At 44.9% G+C, this 25,529-nt stretch overlaps 1 protein-coding gene across 2 annotated transcripts; it reads left to right on the top strand.

Moving 5' to 3' along the window:
• The first annotated feature begins 695 nt into the window (after positions 1-695).
• On the top strand, positions 696-24,377 carry ZNF365 (zinc finger protein 365). 2 transcript variants are annotated; one of them, XM_071811677.1, is made up of 6 exons: positions 696-815; positions 1,096-1,833; positions 16,602-16,782; positions 18,801-18,838; positions 21,368-21,602; positions 21,914-22,074. In XM_071811677.1, the coding sequence occupies exons 2-6, from the start codon at positions 1,109-1,111 to the stop codon at positions 21,941-21,943; spliced, it is 1,209 nt and encodes a 402-aa protein (XP_071667778.1). In that variant the 5' UTR covers positions 696-815; positions 1,096-1,108; the 3' UTR covers positions 21,944-22,074. The 2 variants fall into 2 exon arrangements, with proteins under 2 accessions (XP_071667778.1, XP_065699764.1); XM_065843692.2 differs by lacking the exon at positions 21,368-21,602 and having other exon boundaries at positions 21,914-24,377.
• Positions 24,378-25,529: the final 1,152 nt, after the last annotated feature.

The following is a 25,529-nucleotide window of genomic DNA, read 5'->3' as shown; positions in this document are numbered from 1 at the left end:
TGCATGTGGATTTCCTCAGTGTTTATGACTCTGCCTGTGTAATGCACTCAAGGAACAGATATATTAGTAGAGAACCAAACTTTACTCCAGTGCTTTCTCCCACAGTAATCAAAAAAATCTGCAGCATGTTACCACTACAGCCTCAAGCATCAGATTTTAGAAGAGCAGTATTTCACTGCTACCTCCAAAAGGCTGTTACTCTACAACCAACCTTGTTCTTGTCTCCAAATATTTGTAAAAACAGACACACATCTGTGGTATTTTGAAAAAAAGCTCATTCCCATACTGAGGGGGCCCATAGGCAGCAACATCCACTCCTCATACTCAAAATTTAAATCCTGTTAGCACCTGACTCCCCGTCCCTAAATCCTGAGGCTAAATTAGGGTCATATTTAAATATGTATATTTTTGGCTACTAACTATATTAAAAAACAAACAAAACAACCACACACCAGAAGCCAAGGCCAGGCTATACCTATTTGCACGTGTCAGCCTTGTCTGGCTGCTTAAAGTTTTGCCTTAACCTTCAGCCCCACAGGGCTCGCTGCTTTTATAAAAAAGCCATAAGACCGCTCAAGGACCTCGCAACACCCCGTCCCGCGCGGGCAGCAGGCGGCTCCCCGGCAGAGGAGCGGCCCCCGCTCCGTCCCCGCTTGCCGCCGGTGCCGCCCCGCAGCCCCGCCCCGTCCCGCCCCGCGGCGGCCGGGCGGCGAGAGCGTGTGGCGGCGGCGCCGCGCTCGGCCTGATTTACGGCTGTGCTGCAAACGGCTCCCCCGCCGCACCGCCACCGGGCACCGCCACCAGCAACAAGTCGGGTGAGTGCGGCGACCTTGCGGCCGGCGGAGGCGCGCGCCGAGCCGGGGCCGTGCCCCGCTCTGCCCCGCCCCGCAGAGGCCCGGGAGGCGGCGGCTGCGGCGAGCGGAGCCGCGTCGCGTCGCCGGGGCCCTGCGGCTGGCCGTGCCGGCGGGTGCCTCGCCCGGGCGCCGGGCGGAGATGGCGCGATACCCCTGAAAAAAGGCACCGGGAAAGTTTCCCAAGTTTCCCGGCGGGGCTGCCCCGGGCGGGCGTGACCGCGGGATCTTTTCTCCCACGCAGGGCCCGGCGAGGAATGCACGGGGCGGCCCGGGAGGAAGGCAGGCAGCCCTGGCAGGAGCCGCTCGGCAGCGTCAGCCTCTGCCTCCCCTTCCGCTGCCCGCGATGCGGCGACCACAGCCGGTTCCGCAGCCTGGCGTCCCTGCGGGCGCACCTGGAGTACAGCCACAGCTACGAGGAGAGGAGCCTGCTGGGCAGGAGCAGCCTGTTCTCCCCGCTGAAAGACGCGGAGCTCATCTCCCCGCCGGAGCCCGCCGGCCAGGGCAGCCCGGGGAGCCCCGGCGGTGCCGCGCAGCAAAAAGGCTCCTACCTGAATTTCTGCGATGCCTCCTGCGAGAAGCGCGGGCAGGCTCTGGAGGTGGAAGCCGAGCGGCCTGTCTCCTACGTTGCAAACTATGTGTCGGCCGAGTCCCCCAGCGAGCACATCTCCAAACCCGGCCTCCCGGGCACTGACTCCAAAGCCTCCTTCGAGGCACACGTCAGGGAGAAGTTTAACAGGATGGTGGAGGCCGTGGACAAAACAATCGAGAAGCGAATCGACAAGCTTACCAAAGAGCTGGCCCAGAAGACGGCGGAGCTGCTGGAGGTGCGGGCGGCTTTCGTGCAGCTGTCCCAGAAGAAGCAGGAGGTGCAGCGGCGGGAGCGGGCCCTGAGCAGGCAGGTGGACGTGGCGGTGGAGATGATCGCCGCCTTGAAGCAGCGGCTCAGCGAGTCCGAGGAGGAGCTTCACCGCAAAGAGGAGTGAGTGGGGAGGCGAGAGCCGTGGCTTTGCGCAGGCTGGCCGACACCTGTGCGAGGAAAAGATGTGAGGGGAGAAGGGGGGGGGACGGTTTGATTACTTGCTGGTTATAAAAGGGCCTGTCACTCACCAACTTCTGATCACTGTATTTCTAGAGTTGTAGCCCATGTGACTGTGTCCCCAGCAGGGCAGGTGGCTTTCATGCATGGTTCCCCAGTGACCAACTTCTACACTCTCAAATGCCTGTGTTGTGTCCCTGTTTTCACCGGATAGGGTCAAGTAGAAGCTATCATTGGTGTGTAATCTCATTTACACTGACAACTCTAATCCACAATCATTTTAAGAAGAGATGGGTGGGTAAGTGCTGGAGGAGATGTGTAAGAATACCAAATAGCACCTTTTTCCTGAAGTCATCCCAGCACCATCAGCCTGTGGAGTGGGATGGTCTCCTGTGCAGCGGTGAAGCTGTACTGGAAACGGTGATGAAAAGGCCATATCCAAGTAGGTGTTCCAGATGGACACAGAACTGTGAAACTGGAGTCACTTATATGGGAAGTAGATGCCAGAGTCATTCTGACTAACCTAGGCCATCTAAAAATATGTTTGTGATGCATCCATTAAATATGTAGTGATAGCTGATATATTATTTATACATGAACTACTTAGTTTATTCAGCACTTGCTGAAACCTTTCAGGCTTTTTGGAGCAGCACAACTTTATTTAGAGGAAGGCACATAAAGAGCCTTGGTAATCGAGTGCCTCTAAACCAATTCATCGGCTTACAAAGGGAAGAAGAGAAGCGCTAGTTGCCATGACGCTGATCTTGGAAGAAATGAGAAAGGTGGTGTAGGAGTTCAGTGTAGGAAGTTTAGAGGGCTTTCACAGTTTCTTCCTGTAGTCTAAGTACTGGAAAGAAAATATGATGATGGCTCCTATATCAGTAGGAGTTATCTAATGAAGTAGTGCTATAGATTTCCCAGGAAAGGACAGTAAAGGTGGTGGGATTTGAGCCCCTGTGGTGTGTATCTTCCATGAAGGGATATGCAACAGAATTGATTCCTGAAATATCGGGTGGTCCTCATGGAAGAGAAAACTGAAGGACTCAAGATGAAGCTAAAGATAATAGTGGAAGTGAGATTTGAAAGTATACTGGAAGGAGGCCATGAAGATAACTTACAGTTTGAAGCAGTTTTGGTATTCCCATCTTGCCAAGCTCCCCTATGGGTTCTTTCTCAGTGTGATTCATCCTATGTGCTACAAAAAAGTATCTTAGCAAGGAAGGGATTGCTCTGTGGAGGTCCTTCCTCCCTCTACAGACTAGGGGGGACCTCAGGTGAACAGCCATCTTAGGCTAGATGCTGAACTTCAGATATCAGAAGTTAAGTGGTATAAATCTTACCCCAAACTAAACACAGAATGTGCTTATAAGATTGAAGCCTTGAGATCCACAGGAAAAACATGACTGTCAAGAGAAAGCAGAAACCATTCAGTTGAGCAAAAACAGAGTTCTGCAGTGCAGCAGAAGAGCTCATGGAAAAAGCGGAAGGGTTATCTGGGTAGAAAAAATGGGTATGAGATGGGGAGAATTGCAAAGGAAACTGATCTGTGAATAGAACAAGGCAGCAAAAGTTGCAGTTTTTAACTATGTTAGGAAAAGGCATGAGGAAGAGGCTGCTTGCCCCCTTGGCAGACTGCTTACCAGCAGCAGTGGCAGGCTGTGTCTCTGAGAAAAGACTGAGAATGAGAGGAAAAGTGGGGAATTATTGTCCTTCACACTAGGACATTGCCAGACTTGGGAAAGGGGCAGGAGCTCAGAAGATTGCTGTCATAATTCTAGCCATCTCCAAAGGAGAAGGGTGAATGCATAAGCAGATGAGGAGGCAGCTCCTAAATCGGTGTTACAGGGAAAACTGAAGGTTATTCAACTGGTAAGAGACACTAATGGGAAGAGGCAGTTGCACAAGGGACTTCACCTGAGTACCCAGGGTATTGCTCTTGTAGGATTAGCACCAGCTTGCTTCAGCTTTCAATAGAGGAGATAGAAAAACCTTGGGAGCAAAAGTAGCAATAAGAATGAGTGAATAGATACTACACAATGGTTAATTTCTAAAGGTAAATGGTAAATGAGCCTAATGCTTGCTAATGGGTGGGATGAAAGAATATCAGCCCAAAGTACTGAGGGGAAGAGGAGGGAGTCATTGTATGCTCTTGCATGTGCCCGTGCCTGGCCCCAGAGTGTTGTCTCTCAGCAGGTACTATGGACGTCCTCTGAGAAGGCTGGGAGGGTAGACAGGGTGTAAAAATAGGTAAAGTCCACTTAGAAACACTGAAAATATGTAATTTTTTTCTTGTTCAGATGATTCCTGCGTTCCCCATCTTGGGGATAACAAGGAATAGTGCCATAAAAAAATGCACTGTGTGGCTTCCCAATTAAAAGGTCATTATATGATTGGCAAATTGAGAAGCAAGGTAGGTATAAACAGTGTTTTGTAAAAATAGGAGTACTGCTTCTAAGGGCAGCTTTTTGGATTTGAATGTCTAAAAGTGCCTGGGACAGTTACTTTGTGCCAGTAGCAGGGAGACCCTGGATGGCAGAGGGGACAAGAATGGATGCTCATGACTCTGGTAACAACAGCATCACTTGTCTGGTTTTCTCATGGGCTCTTGGTAAATTCTGAGACCTGTCTACATATTCAGTCCTTTGTGTGTTCAAAAACTCTATTTGGAGTGCTGAGAAGCCCTTCTCCTTCAAAAAAGGAGGATCTCAACTTTGGCTTTGATTTCTGGAAGAAGTCCAGATGATTAGAAAGCCAAACAAGGCTGCTTAATGGAAATTGCGGAAGCAGGAGTTCTCAGATTGTGGAAAATCAAAGGCAGCCCTTGGGGACTGCTTTGATACTTGCTGACCTTCAGAAATAAATGCTTTCATCAGTTTCTTTGGATTTTTTTTTTCCATAAGCAGTCTTGTGAATATGGATAGTTTTCCCAAAAGTAGTGTTGATATTGAGCAACTGTAGCTGAACGTTAGTTCCTCAGAAAAAGAAAACACTTAAGTATAATCCTATTTCTAAGAAAGTGAAAGAAACCCATCTTTCTTTGGTCTCTGAATGATTGCCCTCTCTACCAGAGATTGTGGAATGGGGTGCATGGGAAGAAAAGAAAGGGTTTATAATAAATACGTATTTCTAGATGTCAAAGGGACTGAAGTATAACTGCTAGAGATCAGTCGGAGGCTTAAAACAAACAAAAAAACACACACAACCGCAAACACAACAAGACTCCAACAAACTGTCTGAAAGAGGAAAAAAATTCTAGTCCAAGTCTTAGATAAGGTCACAAAAACTATTATTTGGAGGCTCTGTAGAGACGCTGACTACTTTTATGGGGATCCCTTCAAGAAGTTATTGAAAAACAACAATGTTCTGATAAAGAAGGTACAGATGTTTATACCGGGCCCATACTGGAGTGTACTCCATATACACCTACTCTGTCAGTTTCTTACATAAATGGACAATCACTGTTGGAGATCAAACAGCTCCATAGTACTGAATCTAATAGTCCAGTTTATTTTCATCTTTACAAATTGTGTCCATATAATCCAGGGACCTGTCTGGGCTATTGGGCTAGACTTGCATCTACATGTAAGAATGAAAGAATTAATGAAATATAGAAGAGGATGTATTTGCAGGTTTAACCATCACTCCTGACCTATACATTTGCTATGGAAAAAAGAGGAAGTTGGTATTTAACAAATTTATTTTACAGAAGGGTGTATGAGAAGTTGACAGAAAAACAAACAAACACAAAACAAAAAAACAAACAGGACAATTGCACTTTGGATAATGGTTCTATTTTGGATCCAATTGTGAAAGCAAATAGGAAAGCTAAAGGAAAAATGTGCATTACCAAGAATAATTTGGTTAGGAAGCCCCAAGAAGACTTAGGGAGGAGAGATCTAAATTCTTTAAGCACCTGGGTTTCTGGAAGGAGGAGATGGAGCTCTTCTGGTCTCACATCTTTCCTTTCTGCCCAGCATAGCAAAGGCAGACATCACACTGCTGTGACTCTGGCAGGAGACCTGAGGTCACTTCAACTTGATGGACTTTCATTCCTGCTTCCCTGTTCTACCTGCAAAAGCCACTGGATGTCCTGAGCCTCTGCTTGGACCAAGCACATGAGATGATAGAGACATAAAAACTGCGATCCACCAAGTGGCCACATTGTCAGACGCTGGCTTCTCTGGTGTGTTCTCCAAAGCAAGCAGCAAGGCTGTGGACTTCACAACTCCATAGCGAGTAAATTCTTCTCAGAGTTACATTGTCGTTGCTATTCAAAGTACTAATTTCAAATGACGGCACAAGGAAGTTTTACTGTTTACTCCCTTATTCTGTGTTGGTTTAGGCAACTAGCGGGCGCAAAGTGTTTATAGGGTCAGCAGGGTTACTTCTTTAGACTTGTCAGTTGGTTTGTTTGTTCGTTTGTTTTAAATAAAACCCATAGCAGTCCAACAAAGGCAGTGATAAGGCAAAGATTTCTCTTCAGTTAAATTTTATTCCTGCTCCCTTACCAAAATGCTGTGCTAACATGCACACGGGTACATGCTGTTACACTAGCGGGATGCCCTTGTGGAGATGAGATTTGGTGAGGAACAAGACAGCTGGAGATACCACAGTAATAATACTAATACATAGTCGAAGTAGTCTTACTCTAAGCACAGGAAAGTGTTACAGAAGTCACTCTTGTGTCATTTATTCTCATATTTAGAGAGTCAAAAGGCCAAAGCTTTTTCTTATTACTTGGGGAAAAAATGGAAACTGGATCTTGTAGAGAAGCAGGCACAGCTACCAAAGGCAGGTCCCAGTTCACCAACCTGCCTCACGTGGGCCCTGGGCAGTTTTGATGACTGATGGCTACACAGTCAAGCTTTCAGCAGAGCTGCTGAGCAAATGAATTATTTAATTAGAAAATATGCCCCAAAAGGGATTATTCAATGTTTGATGAAGGAGAATGCAACTCAGAGTGAGTACTGTGATCTTAAAGATAACACAGAAGCCTGCGCAAAGGGAATAAGACTGTGTTGAACAAGATATCAAGAAAACCATTGAAACTAAAATCAGTGATGCACTTCTAGAGGACACCAACAGGCTTGTTTCTGGTGGACATGTGTTTTTAGTAAGTCACAGAATCACAGAATCACAGAATTGGCTAGGTTGGAAAAGATCTCAGAGATCATCAAGTCCAACCCTTGGTCCAACTTCAGCCCATTTACTAGATCATGGCACTAAGAGCCATGTCCAATCTCAGTTTAAAAACCTCCAGGGACGGTGAGTCCACCACCTCCCTAGGCAGGCCATTCCAATGCCTGATCACTCTTTCCGTAAAGAACTTCTTCCTAATATCCAGCCTAAACTTCCCCTGGCAGAGTTTAAGCCCATGTCCCCTTGTCCTATTGCTAACTGCCTGGGAGAAGAGACCAGTTCCCACCTGACTATAACTTCCCTTCAGGTAGTTATAGAGAGTGATGAGGTCACCTCTAAGCCTCCTCTTCTCCAGGCTGAACAACCCCAGCTCCCTCAGCCTCTCACCATAGGTCATGTGCTCAAGTCCCTTCACCAGTCTTGTTGCTCTTCTCTGGACCCGCTCCAGCACCTCAATATCTTTCCTGAACTGAGGGGCCCAGAACTGAACACAATACTCCAGGTGTGGCCTCACCAATGCAGAGTACAGGGGAAGGATCACTTCCCTTGTCCTGCTGACCACACTATTTTTGATACAGGCCAGGATACCATTGGCCTTCTTGGCCACCTGGGCACACTGTTGGCTCATGTTGAGCTTGCTGTCAATCAGTACCCCCAGGTCCCTTTCTGTCTGGCTGCTCTCCAGCCACTCTGTGCCCAGCCTGTAGCGCTGAAGGGGGTTGTTGTGGCCAAAGTGCAGGACCCGGCACTTGGCCTTGTTGAACTTCATTCCATTGGAATCAGCCCATTTTTCCAGTCTATCCAGATCTCTTTGCAGAGCCCTCCTGCCTTCCAGCAGGTCAACACTGCCCCCCAACTTGGTGTCATCAGCAAATTTGCTGATGGTGGTCTCAATCCCCTCATCTAAATCATCAATAAAGATGTTAAACAGGACTGGACCCAACACTGACCCCTGGGGGACACCACTAGTGACTGGCCGCCAGCTAGATGCAGCCCCATTTACCAGCACTCTCTGGGCCCGGCCCTCCAGCCAGTTCTTAACCCAGCAGAGAGTGCACTTGTCCAAGCCATGGGCTATCAGCTTTTGAAGGAGTATATTATGGGAGACAGTGTCAAAGGCTTTGCTGAAGTCTAGATAGATCACATCTACAGCTTTCCCCTCATCCACTAGGTGGGTCACCTGATCATAAAAGGAAATCAGGTTGGTCAGACAGGACCTGCCCCTCCTAAACCCATGCTGGCTGGGTCTGATCCCTGGTCCATCCTGGAGGTGCTGTGTGATTGCATGCAGGATGATCTGCTCCATCACCCTGCCAGGCACCGAGGTCAGGCTGACAGGCCTGTAGTTGCCAGGGTCAGCTTTGCAGCCCTTTTTGTGGATTGGGGTAACATTTGCCAGTTTCCAATCATTTGGGACCTCCCCAGTGAGCCAAGACTGTTGGAAGATGATGGAGAGCGGCTTGGCGAGCTCTTCTGCTAGCTCCCTCATCACCCTAGGATGGATCCCGTCTGGTCCCATAGACTTATGAGGATCCAGATGGCTCAGTAAGCCACCAACTATTTCCTCTTGGAATACAAGGGGACTATTTGGCTTCCTATTCCTGTCAACCATCTCCAGAGGCCAGTTATCCTGAGGGCCATCTGTTTGACTGGTAAATATTGAGGCAAAGTAGGTATTAAGTACCTCAGCTTTCTCCTCATCTTTGTTAACTATATTTCCCTCAAAGTCCAGTAGAGAATGGAGGTTTTCCTTGCCCCTCCTTTTGTTATTAACATATTTAAAGAAGGACTTTTTATTATCCCTAACAGAATTGGCCAAATTAACTTCAAACTGCACTTTTGTTTCCCTGATTTTTTTCCTGCACGATCTAGCTATTTTCCTAAATTCTTCATAGGTAGCCAGCCCTTTTTTCCACAGTCTGTAAACTCTCTTTTTATTTCTGATTTCCTTCAAAATCTCCCTGTTTAGCCAAGCCGGTTGTCTTCCCTGTCGGCTAGCCTTTCGGCGCACTGGTATAGCCTGATCCTGTGCCCTCAAAACCTCCCGCTTGAAGTATGTCCAACCCTCCTGGGCCCCCTTGTTTTTAAGCATTGTTTCCCAGGGTATGCTCTGAACTAGACTTCTGAATAGGCAAAAATCTGCCCTCCGGAAGTCCAGTGTAGAGGTTTTATTGGTGGCTCTCCTTGCATCTCTAACTATTGAAAATTCTATTATTTCGTGGTCGCTATGCCCCAGGCGGTCGCCAACCACTACATCTCCCACCAGCCCTTCTTTGTTTGTAAACAGTAGGTCTAGCAAGGCCTTACCCCGGGTAGGCTCATTTACCAGCTGATGAAGGAAATTGTCCTCTATACACTCTAGGAAATTCCTAGACTGCCTCTTCTGTGCAGTATTGAGCTCCCAGCAGATATCTGGCAGGTTAAAGTCCCCCACAAGAACAAGGGCTGTCGATTTTGAGACATCTGCCAGCTGCTTGTAGAATAATTCATCTCCTTCATCATCCTGGTCAGGTGGTCTATAACAGACACCCACAAGGACATCAGCCTTGTCGGACTTGCCCCTGATTCTGGTCCACAGGCACTCAACCTTGTCACTACTGACCTCAAGTTTAACAGAGTCAAGAGACTCTCTAACATATAAAGCCACCCCTCCACCTCTCCTGCCCTGCCTGTCTTTTCTGAAGAGCCTGTAGCCACCCATAGCAGCACTCCAGTCATACGAGTCATCCCACCACGTTTCTGTGATGGCAACTATGTCATAGCTTTCCTGCTGCACGATGGCTTCCAGCTCCTCTTGTTTGTTGCCCATACTGCGTGCATTAGTGTACATGCACTTCAAGTGGGCTGCTGATTTCACTCTTAATTCAGGCTTTTTGTCCTTAGGCTGATCTTTGGAGAGCCCAGTTTCAATCCCTTCCCCCTTCAAACCTAGTTTAAAGCCCTCTTGATCAGTGCTGCCAACTTATGGGCTATAGTCCTCTTGCTCTTCCCAGAGGGATGAAGCCCATCTGATTTCATGAGACTAGGTACCATGGAGTTTGCCCCATGGTCAAAAAAACCAAAATTTTTATGGTGGCACCAATCCTTTAGCCATCTGTTAATGAGATGGGCTTTTCTGTTTCTCTCTTTATTTGCCTCCTCATCCATTCCAGATAGCACAGGAACTGAGGCAAATATCACCTGTGCTCCTGTCCCATGAACTGACTGACCCAGTGCTTTAAAGTCTTTTTTAATTGCCCTGATACTTCTTCTGTTAATGTCCTCACTGCCAGCTTGGACTACTAACAGGGGATAATAATCTGTGGGCTGAATTAGCTCCGGCAGTCTTCTATTGATATCCCTCACCCTGGCCCCAGGAAGGCAGCAGACCTCCCTGTGGGATGGGTCTGGGCGACATATAGGGCCCTCTGTTCCCCTCAGAAGGGAGTCGCCGACTACAACCACCCTTCTTTGTTTTTTCCTTATAGTTGCGGTTGTAATTCTTTTTGTAAATGAGGTCTGTCTAGGAGGCTCTCCAGGCAGATCTTCTTGGCTGTTCTCTGATGGACTTTCTGGGTCCAGGGCCTCGTATCTATTTGTTAAGGGCACCAAGGGTGGTGATGGTGTTCGAGAGAGTGCTCTTTTGCCTCTCCGATCAGGGACCCGTTTCCATTCCCCCTCATCAGCTAGTTCTGCTCCATCCGCCTTATGGCAGGAAGGATGGGGCTTCACCATCTCTGGTTGCACACCCTTAGGAGCCAAGAGGGTTTGACTCCACCAGTCAATTTCCACTTCACTTTCCCTAATGCTCCTTAGTCTCTCCACCTCTTCCTTGAGCTCTGCCACTAGGCACAGTAAGTCATTGACCTGCTCGCATCGTACACAGGTGCCTCCCACACCATCCTCTGGTACCAATGCCAGGCACAGACACTCTGCACAGCCAGAAACCTGGGTGGCTGCATCCTTCTTGGAGGGTAGTGTCTGTGTAGACACCTCCTGTGTAGACACACTCTTTGTATCAGCAGCAGCAACAGCTTTCCTTTTTCTAGAAACCATTACTGCCTTTATTTAAAAACAAACAAACAAACAAAAAAGACCACCCAAACGAAATGAAACCCCCAACAAACTCACCTAAAAGAGCTGGTTGTGTCCAGCCTACCTGCACTGCCACGCCCCAGTCTGTGTCACCAGCAACAGGTGAGAGGTCTAACAGCAAGGGGGAACAGAACCTCTGCACCCCACTGCACGAGCTACCACCGTCGTTGCTGCGGCAGAGCGTGGGTAGCACCCTCCTGCCTCACAGGCTGGCTCACCTCCCAGCACCTGGTGGGCAGCGACGCGTCGCTGCCCTCCCACAGGCTTTTTCAAGGCAAAGTGGAGGGGGCGTAACCACCGTCACCGTGGTAACGCCCACGCCACGTCAGCCGCCTCCGCAACGGCTGCCGGGGGCTTCCGGGTAGCGAAATCGAAAACGAAAACGCGACCTGAAACCCCTTTCTTTACCCTCACCCACCTCTGTAGCGTCGAGATTTCGCTCGCACTCCGGTCGAGCTGGCTTCAGGCAGCTGATCCCAGGAACTGAACAGGGAAAGCTGTTACGGTTGAAGTTATGGTTGTCAGCGGGAAGCTACCTTCAGCAGTGACTTAATTTCACTTTGTGACCATTAATGCAGTAAGTTGCCATATCTCTGACTGTAATTTCTTCAACCAGTCTAATGAATTTGTTTTGAGACTGTTCAGTCGTGTCTCTGCGCTGGTATACCCTGCAGTGCAAGGGCTACTTCAGAATAGCTGTGGTGGGGAGCAGTTATTCTTGGCACTGCCATCACCTTAAATTTGCAGGTAATGGAACTATCTGTGCAAGAAGTGTCTCGACAATGAGATTAAGAGTTGGCTTGTTAGAGGTCACTGCAATTTATGCTTTAAAACAACAGCTTTCCTTAATGCATATTATAGTTATACAACAAAACAGTTTTGATTTTGCTGTAAGAATACGACCACAACTACATACTGTTCTTCCACCCTCATTTTCAGGTGGTCCCGCTCCCTCTCCCCCATTTCCTTTTATCTTCCCACTCAGGAGATTACTCCCCGCTCCAGTTGCACTGGTTCCAGTGTAGCATGACTATCCCACAGAAGGGTTCTGTGAAATAAAGCATTTAATCTCCATACTGTCACCCCATTAAGTTCAGGGCTCAGATCTAGAGTGCAGCCCACTGAATGGCTGCAACTGGTAGGACAGTAACTTTCAGAAGGGAGGAGGTGTGAACCTCTTAAATCGAATATGCTGACAGTGGTATAGGAATGTGAAACAGCCTAATGAAAAATAACAGCCTTCAGGCAATAACAGCAGTGGGATGATGGATGAGGTCAGTGGTGTTCATACTTAATGAACGTACATATTTTAAATATTTTCAACAAGTAAATCACTTGTGAAATTTTCACAAGTAAATCACTTTACTGCTTACTGTAGTAGGAACTTTCGTATCTTCAAGTAAAATAACAGTAAGTGTTGGTTTTCTATCGATCTCAGGCAGAGTTATTCCAAGTGCAATTCTCTAAAGGCATTTGATACTTGGGTGCAGAATCTTTGTAGAACCTCATGCTTGTCTCCACCTACAGAGCAGCTGCAGGTGTCAAAGTTGCTGTAAATAGTCCTGGGACCAGTATTGTGCATCTGTAGGAGGGCTTGGTCACAATGTGAGAAATCATTAGTCCTTCCTGTCAGTTGTTAGGGAGCTGGAGCTGTCCCAGCCTCTGTGGATCACATGCTTAACTGCTGAAAGCCACACCAGCACTAAGGGCATCTGCAGGGTCCACATGCCAGCAACTGCTCTGGTGAACATGGACTGCAGCTCACTAGTCCTGCAAGGAGCACTGTATAATCTAGTGGTGAAGGTAGAAGAATAAACATCACCTAGTCAGTCTATGATTTATAACTTTATTTACCACAGCTAATGCTGTTTCATGACAACAGCCCCCATAAAGAAGAACTCAGGAAAAGTTTCAAGGCAGGCTATCTGCAGTTTTTCTATGAGGACAGCCAGGCTGCATTTGGAATGCAAAATACCAAACTACTAACAGTTAAGTCTGGTTAACTATAACAGGTTAATATTAAAATAGTAAACTATGAGCAAACAGATGAGATCACTCCGCTCTCCATTACAGAAATTTACAGAGATCTGAGCTGCACTGAGCATCATCTATGCTGCTCAGAAGATGTAGGGGCCGGATCAGGAGCTCACAGTGCTACAGCCAGTGGCAGGGGTCTGCAGGCTGACAGGCAAAGAGCAAACGGAGGAGTAGAGAGCAGTGGGAAACAGGTGATGCCGAGAGCAGAGGAGTTCAAGGGCAGTTAGTAACTCTATAAAACCTTTGCTTAGTATAGCTCCAGATGTAGAGCAGTCTGCGCAGGGTAGCAGAGACCTCTCATTAGAAAGGGCAACGCTTCGGGTCTGAGCCAGGCTTTAATAAATGGCTCCTGTTTCAGGTGAGCGCTGCTGACAAGGCTGTTCTGTCAAAGCACAGAGCCCAGCAGGCCCACGGTGGTTTATACCTCTGCCAACTGGGCCCCACAATATTCACGGGCTCAGCTTCTCCCTGACTTTGTGAGGAGCAACATCTGACCTCTGTGAACATCCATCTCTCCACAAGCTTAAAAGCAGAGAGTAAAACATAGAAGTCAATATCATATAATCTCCCTAAAACTGGCAGAGGCCCAGAAATATAAAACGAATGTAAAATAAAGAATATAAGCAAAAAATCATCACAGCTATCTAGAAATAGAATTGAAGGGAGAAGGTCATCAGTATGGCTAAGAAAAAGTCTGGGCAAACTACCAGATACAAGAAAGACAATTAAACAGATAAACAGCGGCTGCAGGAAGCCACACAAGTTCTTTGAACCATTTCCCTATTGTTCATGGTGGGAGGAGGGTAAAAATTCTTCTGGGAACTCCCTTCAGGTAACCAAGGCACAGCCAGGGCACAGAGCGAGCTCTCTGAGGAAGAGGTGATGGAGGAACTAGAGACACTTACTAGCGGTCACACCTCAGAGCTTGATGTTGTTCTTCTGAGAGATGAGAATGAAGTGGAAACAAAGAAAGTTGCTGAACTAACGGGAGTGCTGCTTATCAGGACAAGGTGTGTGACCGAGACCTAGTGGGTGGGTATATTCTGGCTCCTTACTTTATAAAGGGAATTTGCAGAATGCTGGTACCATTTCAGCTGAAAGGAAAAGTTTTAGATAAAAGTTATAAAAGGCAGGTTCATAGGCTGTACAGAGGCAGCTAAACAAACAGAGAAAAAATTATGGAAGTGCCACTACTGCTGCTAATAACAAATGAGGACACGTAGGATGGCACATTACCTTGAGTAGTCTAGAAAGCAAGGAAAATACTAAGGAATTTATTGACACTGTGTTTCTGTTCTGCTTCTGGTAGTGACCAAAGTCTTCCAGAAAAAAAGCACTGCTTCCCTCTGCCCCCATAGCACAGCTCGCTAAGGAGATACTTGTAGGAAAGGAAAATTTGTGGGTGATTTATTCATGCCACAGAGCAGGCAACTCGTGAATGCTTTTGAATTGCCTTTGCTGACACAACTATAAACGTTAGCATTCATGTGAATATCAGCCCTGAAACATTAAGAAAAGTGGATGAAGCCCTAAATTATAACCAAATACCACCCTTGTAAAAACAAATGCCAGGGCCTCAATGCTTGTGGCCTGCACTGTGGCGGGATGCACAACGACGGTGGCCTCGGAAGATGCCTCATCGTGATGACCCAGGCCAGCAGCTCCTGCTCTGCCCCAGTGTTCCTGCAGCACAGCCACCACAGCTCGCCTTCCTCACACAAAGGGTGAGGGACTGGGACCTGAGCTGCTGTCCTGCTGAGCTCCCTGCCTGCTGTCTAAGGGGAGCCTGCCAGAGAGCCAAGAGCTTGGGGTGGCTGCTACCCCAACACAACTGCAGATTGGCGTAATGAAATCAAAGAAGTTACAATGCTGTAAGCGTGGTGATAATAAAGCCCTACAATTGTCCTTAATGAGTTTAGATTGGCTTCTTCCTGAGTGTTCTTCAGGCTTTTTATTTCCTGGTCTCTCTGGGCCAGCTAATAGTCACAGAAACTGTACAGAGCCTTGAAATTGAATGGATTAGCTGACCTTAATAAACAAGGTACCTCTCTGTTTCTTTAATCAGATTGTTTAAGATAATATAGATTAATAATAATTGATGTTCTTCGTCCAAACAATACGTGCTTTTTTTAACTTAATTTTTGCTATCAGGTCAGGTGCGCAAACAGCCTCTTGCTGAGCTCTGCTGTGGTTTAGGGCAGACCTAGCCTGAATCCCAAGTGGCAAGTGGCCATAACTGACCGCTTGTGCCTAACTCTTCTTGGTGCAAACCAGCTCACTGTTAGAACACCTAGACTGTGAAACCAGTTAGCTACAACTATACCGAGTTAAAACAAGGACATGCAGAGAAACTTTGGATGTGTTATAAACAAGCTGAGCCTCAAAAGGCTCTTACTGCTACAAACTCTTTCCTAGTTTCTGCTTAAAACATTTTTTCCTCAGGCAATGTATTTCCACCAAGCAATCATGCCCTTTTCATTTGCCAAGCACTGGTTCCCCCAACTCCCACCCCTCTGGTTTGTACAAAGCAAAAATTAACATGGCTTCATTGGCAGAGCAAGAACTGTTTATCCAGGTGTTTATTAACTGGGGAAGTCCTACATGCTCAGATTTGCTATTTTCCGTAATATATGCTTCAGTCTGTAACCAAACTTCTACCACCCAGAAACTCCTGATATCAGAGGTGCAAGCGGTGGCGTGATTACCCATAGTAAACTGATAGTATGCAGAGCACTTAGAATGAGCTATGTCTCACAGCAGAGCTGAGACCTTTTACAATCAGCGGTACTATCTGTTTTTTCCAATCATATTACCAGACATGAAACATTTCTTAACTCCTGACCTAAAACTTGCTCTTCCCACGCACACACTCCTTAGTCTGTAATCTGTAGATTATCTGTTAATCTCCCACGCTCCCACTAGCTCCAGATCATAACGCTGCACTTTGGCGTACTTGCAGAATTGCAGTCAAAATTAAGTTTTATGGCCACAGTAGCTCTTTCAAGTTAGGAACCGTTCCAGTAGCAACATCAAACTACCATTGTAAGATTATGATGAACTAGGAAGATGAATTTGGGGCTTCATCCACTTTTCTTAATGTTTCAGGGCTGATATTCACATGGCTAAGTAAAAAAATAAGCTGGCTGTAAGTTGTCTGCAGGTACCTCAAGAGGTGATGCTCAATGGCATTTCTACCCTGTGGACACTAAGGACTATTTTCAAGAGACATAATAATATGACCAAAAAACCCAAACTCATTGCCCGTAAACTTAAGTTCAGCATTCAGGGTTCCAGATCTTCATGTGTCCACAAAAAGGTTGAAATCTTTTAATAGAGGTAAAAGACAGTAATTAGCCACCATGGGCTATCTCTGTGAAAAACAGTAATTTTTTGACAGCGGCGAGACCAGGGCCCTTCCTATTACTTAAATGTGCCCTCTTTGCAATGTTTCCGTCCTGCAGAGAAGTTGTGACTTTCAACCACTTCCTGGAAGAAGCAGCAGAAAAAGAAGTGCGGGGAAAAGCCAGGCTCCAGCACTTCATCGAGAACCTGCTGCAGCGTGTGGACCTGGCAGAAAGGCAGCTAGAATATTACCAAAATCAGCAGATGGTTTGCAACCACGTCGATGTCAGCGAGCACGTGGTAAGCTAGCAAAGTCCTTCCCATCATTGTCACCCGCCACCACAGGGAAAGTGCTGGAGTTTGAATATGGGTGGGCTCACTGGGACAGGCTCATTGCTACTTCAGACACATGTGGATTTGTAAAATGTTTCTTCAGGCTTGTTTTATTTATGTTTTAAACTACCCACTTCACATGGGTGAAAGGAGCAGAGAGGGTAAGGGCAGCAGTATGCAAAGATAGGAAAGGGAGAGCAGAGAATAAAGAAATATTTGCCAGATATTGAACTTTTTCCCCCAGCTTTGGCTATTGTTGCTGTTACCTTTGCAAGAAACACTTTGCTTTATGTCACTTAGTGACCTGGCAGTTTTTTGGAGATTTTCAGGAAAGTTGTGGATCCCCATAGAGGACATGCTGAGCCTGCTGGCAAGTCAAGTTGCTCTCTGTAGTTATGTATCATGGTACTTAGAAATGGTGAATGGATTCCCACAGGCTTGTTCCTCACAGATGAGAAACCAAAGCTATCTGAGCGCAATTTTTTAAAATACATAATTTCTTTGAAAGCTCTCATTATTAATACTTAAGCTCAGTATTTTCCCTGCAATGCATTACATTTGTATGGCAATTTTTAGCCGCATGACTTCCAAAGAACACGTCAGTTTAAATGAATACCCCGTACTGCCTGTGCTAAGTCCCTGCTCTTCCTGGGAGGCGAGAGGAAAGGTGTTGGGTTATGCCCAGCACTGAACAGGTGTGTAATGGTGGGAAACAAAGGTTCCAATAGACACTGGGAAGACAAAGAACTTCAGGCAAGACCTGAATAAATGTAGATGTGCTGAAATCTAGCGCAGGACATCTCAGTGTCTGTGAGAACACTGAGAGGGACTGTAGAGATGGGCCTCAGTATTAAATAATCTCACCTGCTCTTGATGTGTTACTGGGATCCCTGGCTCAGCAGGCTCCCTTGGGGAAAGCACTAATTTTTGAGGCAGCTGCCCTGCTTTCTGAGTGACTTCAGCATTCCTCCAAAGTCATCCGTCCAAGTATTGGCCAGCCTGACCTTCAGGAGATAATTGCAGAAAAGCACACCAGGAGATGGCTCCAGACTCCATCCAAGACAGATGACAAGCAAAGTTAGGCTGGGCAAAAATCCATCTGCAAAGTGCGGACAATACCAGGGACAGAGGGAACATTTACGAGAACATAATCATTTTCAGATGCCAGATCCGACTTGCTTGGCTCAGTGACTTCATTAAATGATATTCAAAGGCTCACTGCTCGTATTACTGATGAGAGATGAGTACAAAGAACTGATTTAGTACTCAAACCGATTTAGGCTGAGCTGGCATGAAACACCTCCTTTCCTGACCCCCACTAAAAAGAAGAACTAGACAAAGTGTTTCCACACAGTGAACCAAACTGTTGTAAAAAAATGAAGTCATGCAAAGTTGTGCTGGCACTGAGGCTACGTTGTTGCTGGCTGGGCTCAGGATTTGGGGTGGGAAGGGAGAGAAACACTTGAGTTCTCACCCTCCACCCTTCAGTGCTGCTGGGGGCAGAGCCAAGGGCTCGTCGCGGGAGTTTCGGAGCCATTGGTGTGAAGGAAATGTATCACCGCAGAATTAAAAGCTTGAGAGAAAGTTAATTTAATACATCTTATTCAGGCACTGTCCATTATTAATTATCTTGAACAGAATAATTACCTCTCATTGTGTCCATACTGTTTAATCTAATGTGGAAGATCTCTGCTCAGCCCATACTTCTTTAGCAATTTACTTTGATTACAGCTAGGATAAAAATAATGGGGAAAAATCCAACCACTAGCAACTCACGTGTTACAAATTTTAAAAACAGAAGTAAAGACTTGGAGGAGTAATATTCTTTAAAAGCTTTTTTTCACTTTCTGTCTTGAATATTCTTATAGTTTTAATAGCAGGTGAGAATGGAAATATGATTTTGAAGACTGAATATATTTTATCCCTGTCCTTTAATTACTTGATAATGTAATAGTAATATTAACCTGTTTCTGTTTCCTTTGCAGTTTACAGACATTTCATTAAATAAGAAACCCAGATGCCTGTATGTATATATTTTTATTTTTCTCTTACTTAAATATACTAACTTGACATGCTTATATTTCTGCTTTTGCATTTTACCTTATTCAAAAGCCTGTATCAGGTTCGGTTTAAATCAGGTTCTGTACCTCAGTATGATCTATATTTATGTCATATAGTAAAGGAAAAACAGATTTGTGCTAAATTGAAGCTAAAATCAGATATTCTTTAAAGAAAAAAATCCACTAAATGAATGACTCCTTCCTGCTGACTGTAACAGCCTCGTGCAAAGCTACAGTAGTTGAATCTGTTCAGCAAACACAGGCCAAGTTTCAGCTGAAAATACCTTTAACATTCGGTAGGTAGGGGAGAGACAGTTGTCACTTCCTAACTGACAGCAACACTGTAGACTTAAAAATCACGTGTAAGCAAACAAGTGTCCCGGCAAAGCACGGACACTGCCAGCACCTCAGGTCACCCCAGCAGCTGTCCCGGGGCAGCAGAACTCATTGGGGCTGGCTTCCTGTGGCTTCACGACTTGGTCATGAGTCCCAGCGGCTGGTTCGTGGCAGCAAGTGACAGCCAGGCAGTGCATCCTCCCTTGGGGTGGCCTTTCTCAGTGGGGACACAAATTTGGGTCTTTTTCCCATTGCTGTGAAACCTGGTACATCACCGCAGGCCTGGGGCTTCCGCGTCCCTGCCAGATTTAATTGTTTGTCCAGTGGGTTCAAGAATTACTGGAAGACTGAGAGACACATGAATGGGTGGATGGGCTGGAAAATAAACTAAAAATACAATGTATAGCCTAGTGGGCTGGGGCAGGGGCTGAAGCTTTTTGCTCATCGTCTTGGTTTTGGTTTTCATAAATTTTAGTCCTACCAGGCAACTGGCCAAGTATCCTTTTGCTGATAAGCAGTGTTTGCTTTAATAATTAGCATGGGGCTTTAGCTTTGTTTTTTTCTACTTTTTATTTTTACAGCTTTTGTATTTTGTTTTTTTTTGTTTTGATGTGGGGCTTTTTTGTTTGGTTGGTTGGGTTTTTTTTTCCCTACTGATTGGAGATTCTGGAAAAAACTTGATTGTCCAAAGTAGACTTTGAGTTGACTGCATATACACTTTTCAGGCTTCTAGATGTCTTAATATGATTGGAATCAAGGAAAATAGTATTAAAATATAGCCAGTGAATTCAACGACTCAGTGAGATGAGTCCTTCCACTGAAAAGTCTTTGGTCTAAATATAACATAGTTTGGTAAAACCCATTAACTGCTGACAAATAGTGGGAGTTCAAAGGCATATATGAAATTGTTTAAAGGTTTCTGTTTAACTGCTGATATTCTTCTCCGTTGAAAAGACACTGTCGAAACTAGAATTTAGTAGTAGCCTTTATTTGGCGCTAACCAGATTAATAATATCCCAACTTGTCTTATGAAGCAGAGAGGATAGAGGAGAGTATGCTGAGAGGTAGGAAAGTTTTGCTTTCCCTATTCTGTGGATGAATCCAGCATTTGCACTCAACACACCAGCTATTTTTATGAGCTTTAACTCAGACAAATACATAAAACGAGGTTTTAGTGATCTGTACCAGCTGAAAAAAATGGAAAGTGTTACCATCCATCCAGAAAATTCAGAATAATCTCAGAGGGTTTGGAGCCTCCGATGGTTTACATTGTTTGGGATCAATGGCTGGTCATGCAGCCCCTCTTGCTTCAAGGCCTCCGCCTTGCTTCCCAGTTCCTTCTCTCCAGTTTCTCCTGACTGTTTTCAATAAGTGCCCCACTGAGGGCAAAGCAGAGCTTTGCTGATGCTCACCAGCCATTTCTCAAAGGCATGGCACTTCTGTGCCTAAATCGACTTTAAATGCCAGCTCCCCTTGTGGAGAAACTAAGAATTAGGTCTCCTGAAATCATGAGACCTGTCTTGAAAAATAACTGATATTTGTGAAATGCAGAAAGAACAGGATTGCTCTCAAGTGCCTGTGGCAATGGGGTGCATTTAGTCACATTAGCTTAGTCTTTTTCCATAATGAAGGAGATTAGGAATATGTTTGAGTAGAATTTCAAACTCTCACAGTCACATGTATCGAGGAGCTGCTGCTTTCAATGAAAAAAACATTGCCCACATCTAGAGCTGGCATCACTGCATTTCATGTGCAGTGACCTGCCTCTTCATTTGTCTTACATGCCTTACCCTGATCGCGAATTAGGGACAGGTGTCCACCTTCTCTACCATAAACTTGTTCAATTCTGGTGGTAACAGCATAACTCAGTGCAGCAGAGGAGCAACTGACAACGCCTCCAGTTAACACCTGCATGTTCTTTGGGAATAAGTGATGTAACTTTTTCACCATAACAACATCTGAGAAAAACAGAGCACTACATCTTTTAACAACAACAAAGTAATCGGTGGTAACAGTGCTCGAGAAGCAGTCATACACTGGAACTGAACAAAGAATTCAGCTGCTGAAGAAAGAACTCAACTTACTTTGGCATTTAAGCTTTCCTACTCTTCTCCCCAGCAATTTCTGTATTCCTGTTTCCTCTTCTCCTGTTTTAGATCACAGCTTAACAGCAAAGCTAAAGTTTCCCTAGATGGGTGGCCAGCACAAAGGCAGCGCGGGAGCTTCCTGAGCTACTGGCTGTTAGTAGCAGTGCTGAGATCCCACCAAGAAGTTCCTACAGTTCCTGTACCTGCTTTCTACTGTTACTGGTGCTGTGTGGTCCTCCAAAGCCCATGGGATGTTCATTCTTCGCAGAAGGTTGCCATGAGCACATGCATCTTTCAGATCCCAGTACGTCACCAAGTTATGAGAATGTAGAAAGGTGTCAGCACTCCAAAATCAGCAGAATGCTGTCTGAATGAAAGTGTAGATAAACATGCATGAAGAGTCCACCAATAACATGTTAGGGATTCTTATAGTGAGGGATACTTTTGAGTATTGAGAAATATAATTCATCTTGCAGCTCTGTTTTTAACTTTCAGCCTGGTCCTGTAAAACAAGGCTATTTCTTTCTTCAAAAATGTATGGGGTTGGGACATTTTGGGGACCTTCACTTTGCAAGATTGAATAACAGTTATAAAAATCATTGTTATTAATTTCAGGAGCCGAGGAAGTCAACATGCTTCATATAACATCCCTGACACAAAGCCTCATTCCTTTCAAAAAGGAAGAATCTTGTTGAAAAAGGCAAAGGATGAAAAAAACAGCTTGCAACCAGTGAAATGCTTCTATGAACCTGTTGATTGCCCAAGAGAAATATGGAGAGCACAAAAGAAAGGTGAACCAGTCTGCTCTGCCAGGAAAGTCAGTGCAAAACCCAAGATGGGTAAAAAGGCCAAACCGCTATAGAAACGGCTGGATATGTACAGTAACGCAGGAGCTTGACTTCAACAGAAATAATATTGAATTAAATTAGTCATCCTACTTTTTCCTATCCATCTGGCCATGCCAAAACATATCAGATATAATATATAGAAATATATACAGTATAGAAGATTTATATTATTAAGTAACGCCATTCCCTCTTTGGGCGCTTTAAGAGAAGCGACGTTCAGTTTACATGGAGGTTCTTTTCTATTTATTTATTTATTTATTTAAGCTTATTTTAAATGACTGCAGTTACCTTGCTGGGCAGTACTGTGGCTGTATGTTTAATTATTTTAGTGGCAGCATGTGGCCTGATAATTTATCTTCCATCTGTGCTGTTGCTGAACTCCAGAAGAATCCATTTAATCAGCACCTAAATACTCAGTCTTTCAGCTTAGGTAGAAATAAGATCAATGATAACTGTTACCTGCACAGACATACTTGGATGCAAAAGATCTGCTTGAGTTACTTGAAGGCTGTTCACAGCAGTAGATTGCTACTCTGGATTTTTTGCCATAAGCCCAGTTGGGCACATTTCCAGATTTTATTACGTACATTAAACCGCTCGATCCTGCCATGTCGTCTGCTGAGACATCTTTGGGCTGCGCCGGTGTCTGAGGTGCAGCTTTCGAATTCCAGGAGCTTTATGGTTTGTCCACAAGCACCAGCCTGTGGTGTCACTTGGCAAGGAGCCCTGTGGCTGTGACCGCAGCCCTGAGCAGCACAGACCGTGCGGAGCAGGACAAGTTCAGCAGGACGTTGTCACCAGCTGTGGTGCAGCAAGGAAGAGGCCAAAGTGACCTGTTCCATCGCGTGGCGCCACATTGACGCCTGTGCTTGGTTTTAGACATGAGAGGCCTTAAACGGCTATGGTCATATCCGAAACCCTTCACATTTTTATCTTTGATAAATCTTTACTGGGCTTAGAGATCCCTGAATTTCAAGTAAAAAGTCAAGAGCAAAGAAATTAGAGAAGACTGCAGGACTGGAATGCGTGTGTTTACACTGGTTTGTGCCAATTAAAAGGATCCTTATTTACCAGAGTTATTTATCGAGATGATTTTTTTGTGTGTACAGTATTTTGGTAACATGAATCCTCATGCCATGTTTACAGATATGAACATCCTGGTGTTGTTACTGATGAGATTTGTTTTCTCAAGAAAAAGGATAGACAAGTCTGTGTAATTTATTTTTTAAATGCTCATAACAGATGTAAATTGTTTTTGTGGAAGGTGATTTTTACAGTACGTGTACAAAGATTTGTGAAAAATGTTTTTCATTTTTTATAACTATGACTGTAAGCAGAAATGAGTATTAACAGACAGTGTATCACTATGATTACTACTGCAATAAGCCCCTGAGTTCCAATATTTTTAAAGCAGAAGATGACCTATCCATCAACTAGGATCGGCTAACTACAGATGTCATACATTTGTCAGTGTACAGAGCTCCCAGAAAGTAGCAGATAGAAGAGAGTATTGTTCCTCACTTTTACTTTAAATAGTGTATATGAAACAATCAGATATATGTTTAAAATTTATCGACACTGTTTCAGTAGAAGGTCACAGTGTAAAACCAATTCAGGTATTTAGATTGTAATGACGTTTTAGTATTTGTTTAACTGCCTCATGAGGCCCCACTTGGCCTTACGCTGGGCATCGTCTGTGGTGAACAGGAGTTATTAATTGTGTTGCATGGGTTCGGGTCAGATCGTACGTTACGACAACTTTCTTAGGCAAACCACAATACAGAAACCTCCTTTGGTTTCTTCTATTGCTTCCCATATCCTTTTACAAACCCCAAAAAGTTACCCTTTTTGAAGATAATAAAAGTGAACTTTAGAAATATAATAAAGTAAAATATATTAATCTGTTCCTGTATCCACTTGACACTGAAAGAATATTTTTATTTTTAAATGCCTATCTACTCTGTTAATCACCAAAGTTAAGTGCAAGTACTAGCTCACAAATGAGAAGTTTATTTTATTATCACACCAAAATCTTGACTATAAGTTGTTCTTTTGGGGGAGGAAAAGAGAGTAAAAGAAGTTGCATGTTCCTTGACTTTTCAAATCTTAAATTACAGTTGCTTCCTGAACAAATGCCAGGTTAGTTAATTAGAAAGAAATTGGATTGTACTGTAACCCCAGATAAAAGTTTTTAGAATACAAACATTCTAATAATAAAGATATATTTCTCAGTTACTGTGTCATTTAATTCTGTGAAAATACAAGGTGTCTTATAATACAAAAGCCTCCCCAACAACAGAGGAAAAAGAAACAGCAGCCCCTGCTTGGGCTTGTGTTTATTCCTCAGATAAAACATCGCGTCAGTGAAGCTGGACTGTGATCTTTCAAAGCATTACAAATTAACCTGAGCAACAGCTCCAGCACTTGCCCACAGAGCTTGCGTGTCACCTGCCTCTCTCCTACTCAGTGATGCTTGAAAATAATTCCTGAGATAACACACATGGTCAGACAACCTGCCCAAAGCAGAAGTGGAATAGTGGAGGGAAGGGTCAGAAAAAGGAAATAAGGGCAGAGGGGCTCCTGGGGAATGCAGGGGAATGCTGGATCATCAAGTATCTCCCTAGTCACGCTGGAAAGAGAGGTCTTCCCCTGGGGGAACCAGGTTCCTGTCCAGATGATAACCCATGGGAGAGATGCTGTAGAAGAGTGGGCACGAATATGAGGTCCCTCTGACACCTGAGAGTCTAAATAACGTTCGTCAGGAAAAAAAGGCTCCTTCCCTATCATGGTTACACAATCTACTAGCTCATTTTTGAATTTAATGTCTGGTCATCGGCAGAACTTGATGCTGCAAGTGTGGATCATGTCTACACTTCATGTCCCATTAACAAAGGCGGAACGCTTGAGAAGGATCCGTACGTGCACAAGCTTGACCATCACTGCTGTTAGCTTGGGGGAGCTCTGGGAGGAAATGTCAGTTTTAAAACATTTTTTTAAAAAATCTGAAAGCATTCTGACAAGGTTGACCACTCGTCAATGAATTTGAAGCACAGTTACCACATTCTGCCCCTTGAGGTGCTTTGAAGACATCTAGGTGGGTTGTATGCTCACAGCAAAGTGAAATTCAGTAGGACCTGGATGTCTCATTCCCATATACATTTTTAAAATCATACCTTGCTTGTAACTAAAAACATTTCAGAGCAGTATGTATACCAGCTGGACCCTTCCAGGTGAGCTTTCTGCTTAAAACAAAATGTTCTGACATGTAACATTATAGGCCAGGAAAACAAGAGACTAATTGAACCAAGACCTTTAATTAGAGCTGTACATAGAAAAACCACAATCATTTCGAGATGCTCCTGCCAGTTGAATAGAGAGCATGT

Source organism: Patagioenas fasciata, chromosome 8 (genome assembly GCF_037038585.1).
Source record: "Patagioenas fasciata isolate bPatFas1 chromosome 8, bPatFas1.hap1, whole genome shotgun sequence".
Classification (NCBI taxonomy): domain Eukaryota; kingdom Metazoa; phylum Chordata; class Aves; order Columbiformes; family Columbidae; genus Patagioenas; species Patagioenas fasciata.
Note: the sequence above shows the minus strand (reverse complement) of the source record. Positions and strands in the feature narration are given on the sequence as shown.

What these genes read in the sequence shown, in the direction of transcription:
- ZNF365 (XM_071811677.1), top strand. Translation starts at nt 1,109, where the DNA reads ATGCACGGGGCGGCCCGGGAGGAAGGCAGGCAGCCCTGGCAGGAGCCG. An exon ending in AATAAGAAACCCAGATGCCT is followed by an intron (nt 18,839 to 21,367) that starts GTATGTATATAT and finishes CTCCTGTTTTAG; the next exon opens with ATCACAGCTTAACAGCAAAG. An exon ending in CATGCATCTTTCAGATCCCA is followed by an intron (nt 21,603 to 21,913) that starts GTACGTCACCAA and finishes TATTAATTTCAG; the next exon opens with GAGCCGAGGAAGTCAACATG.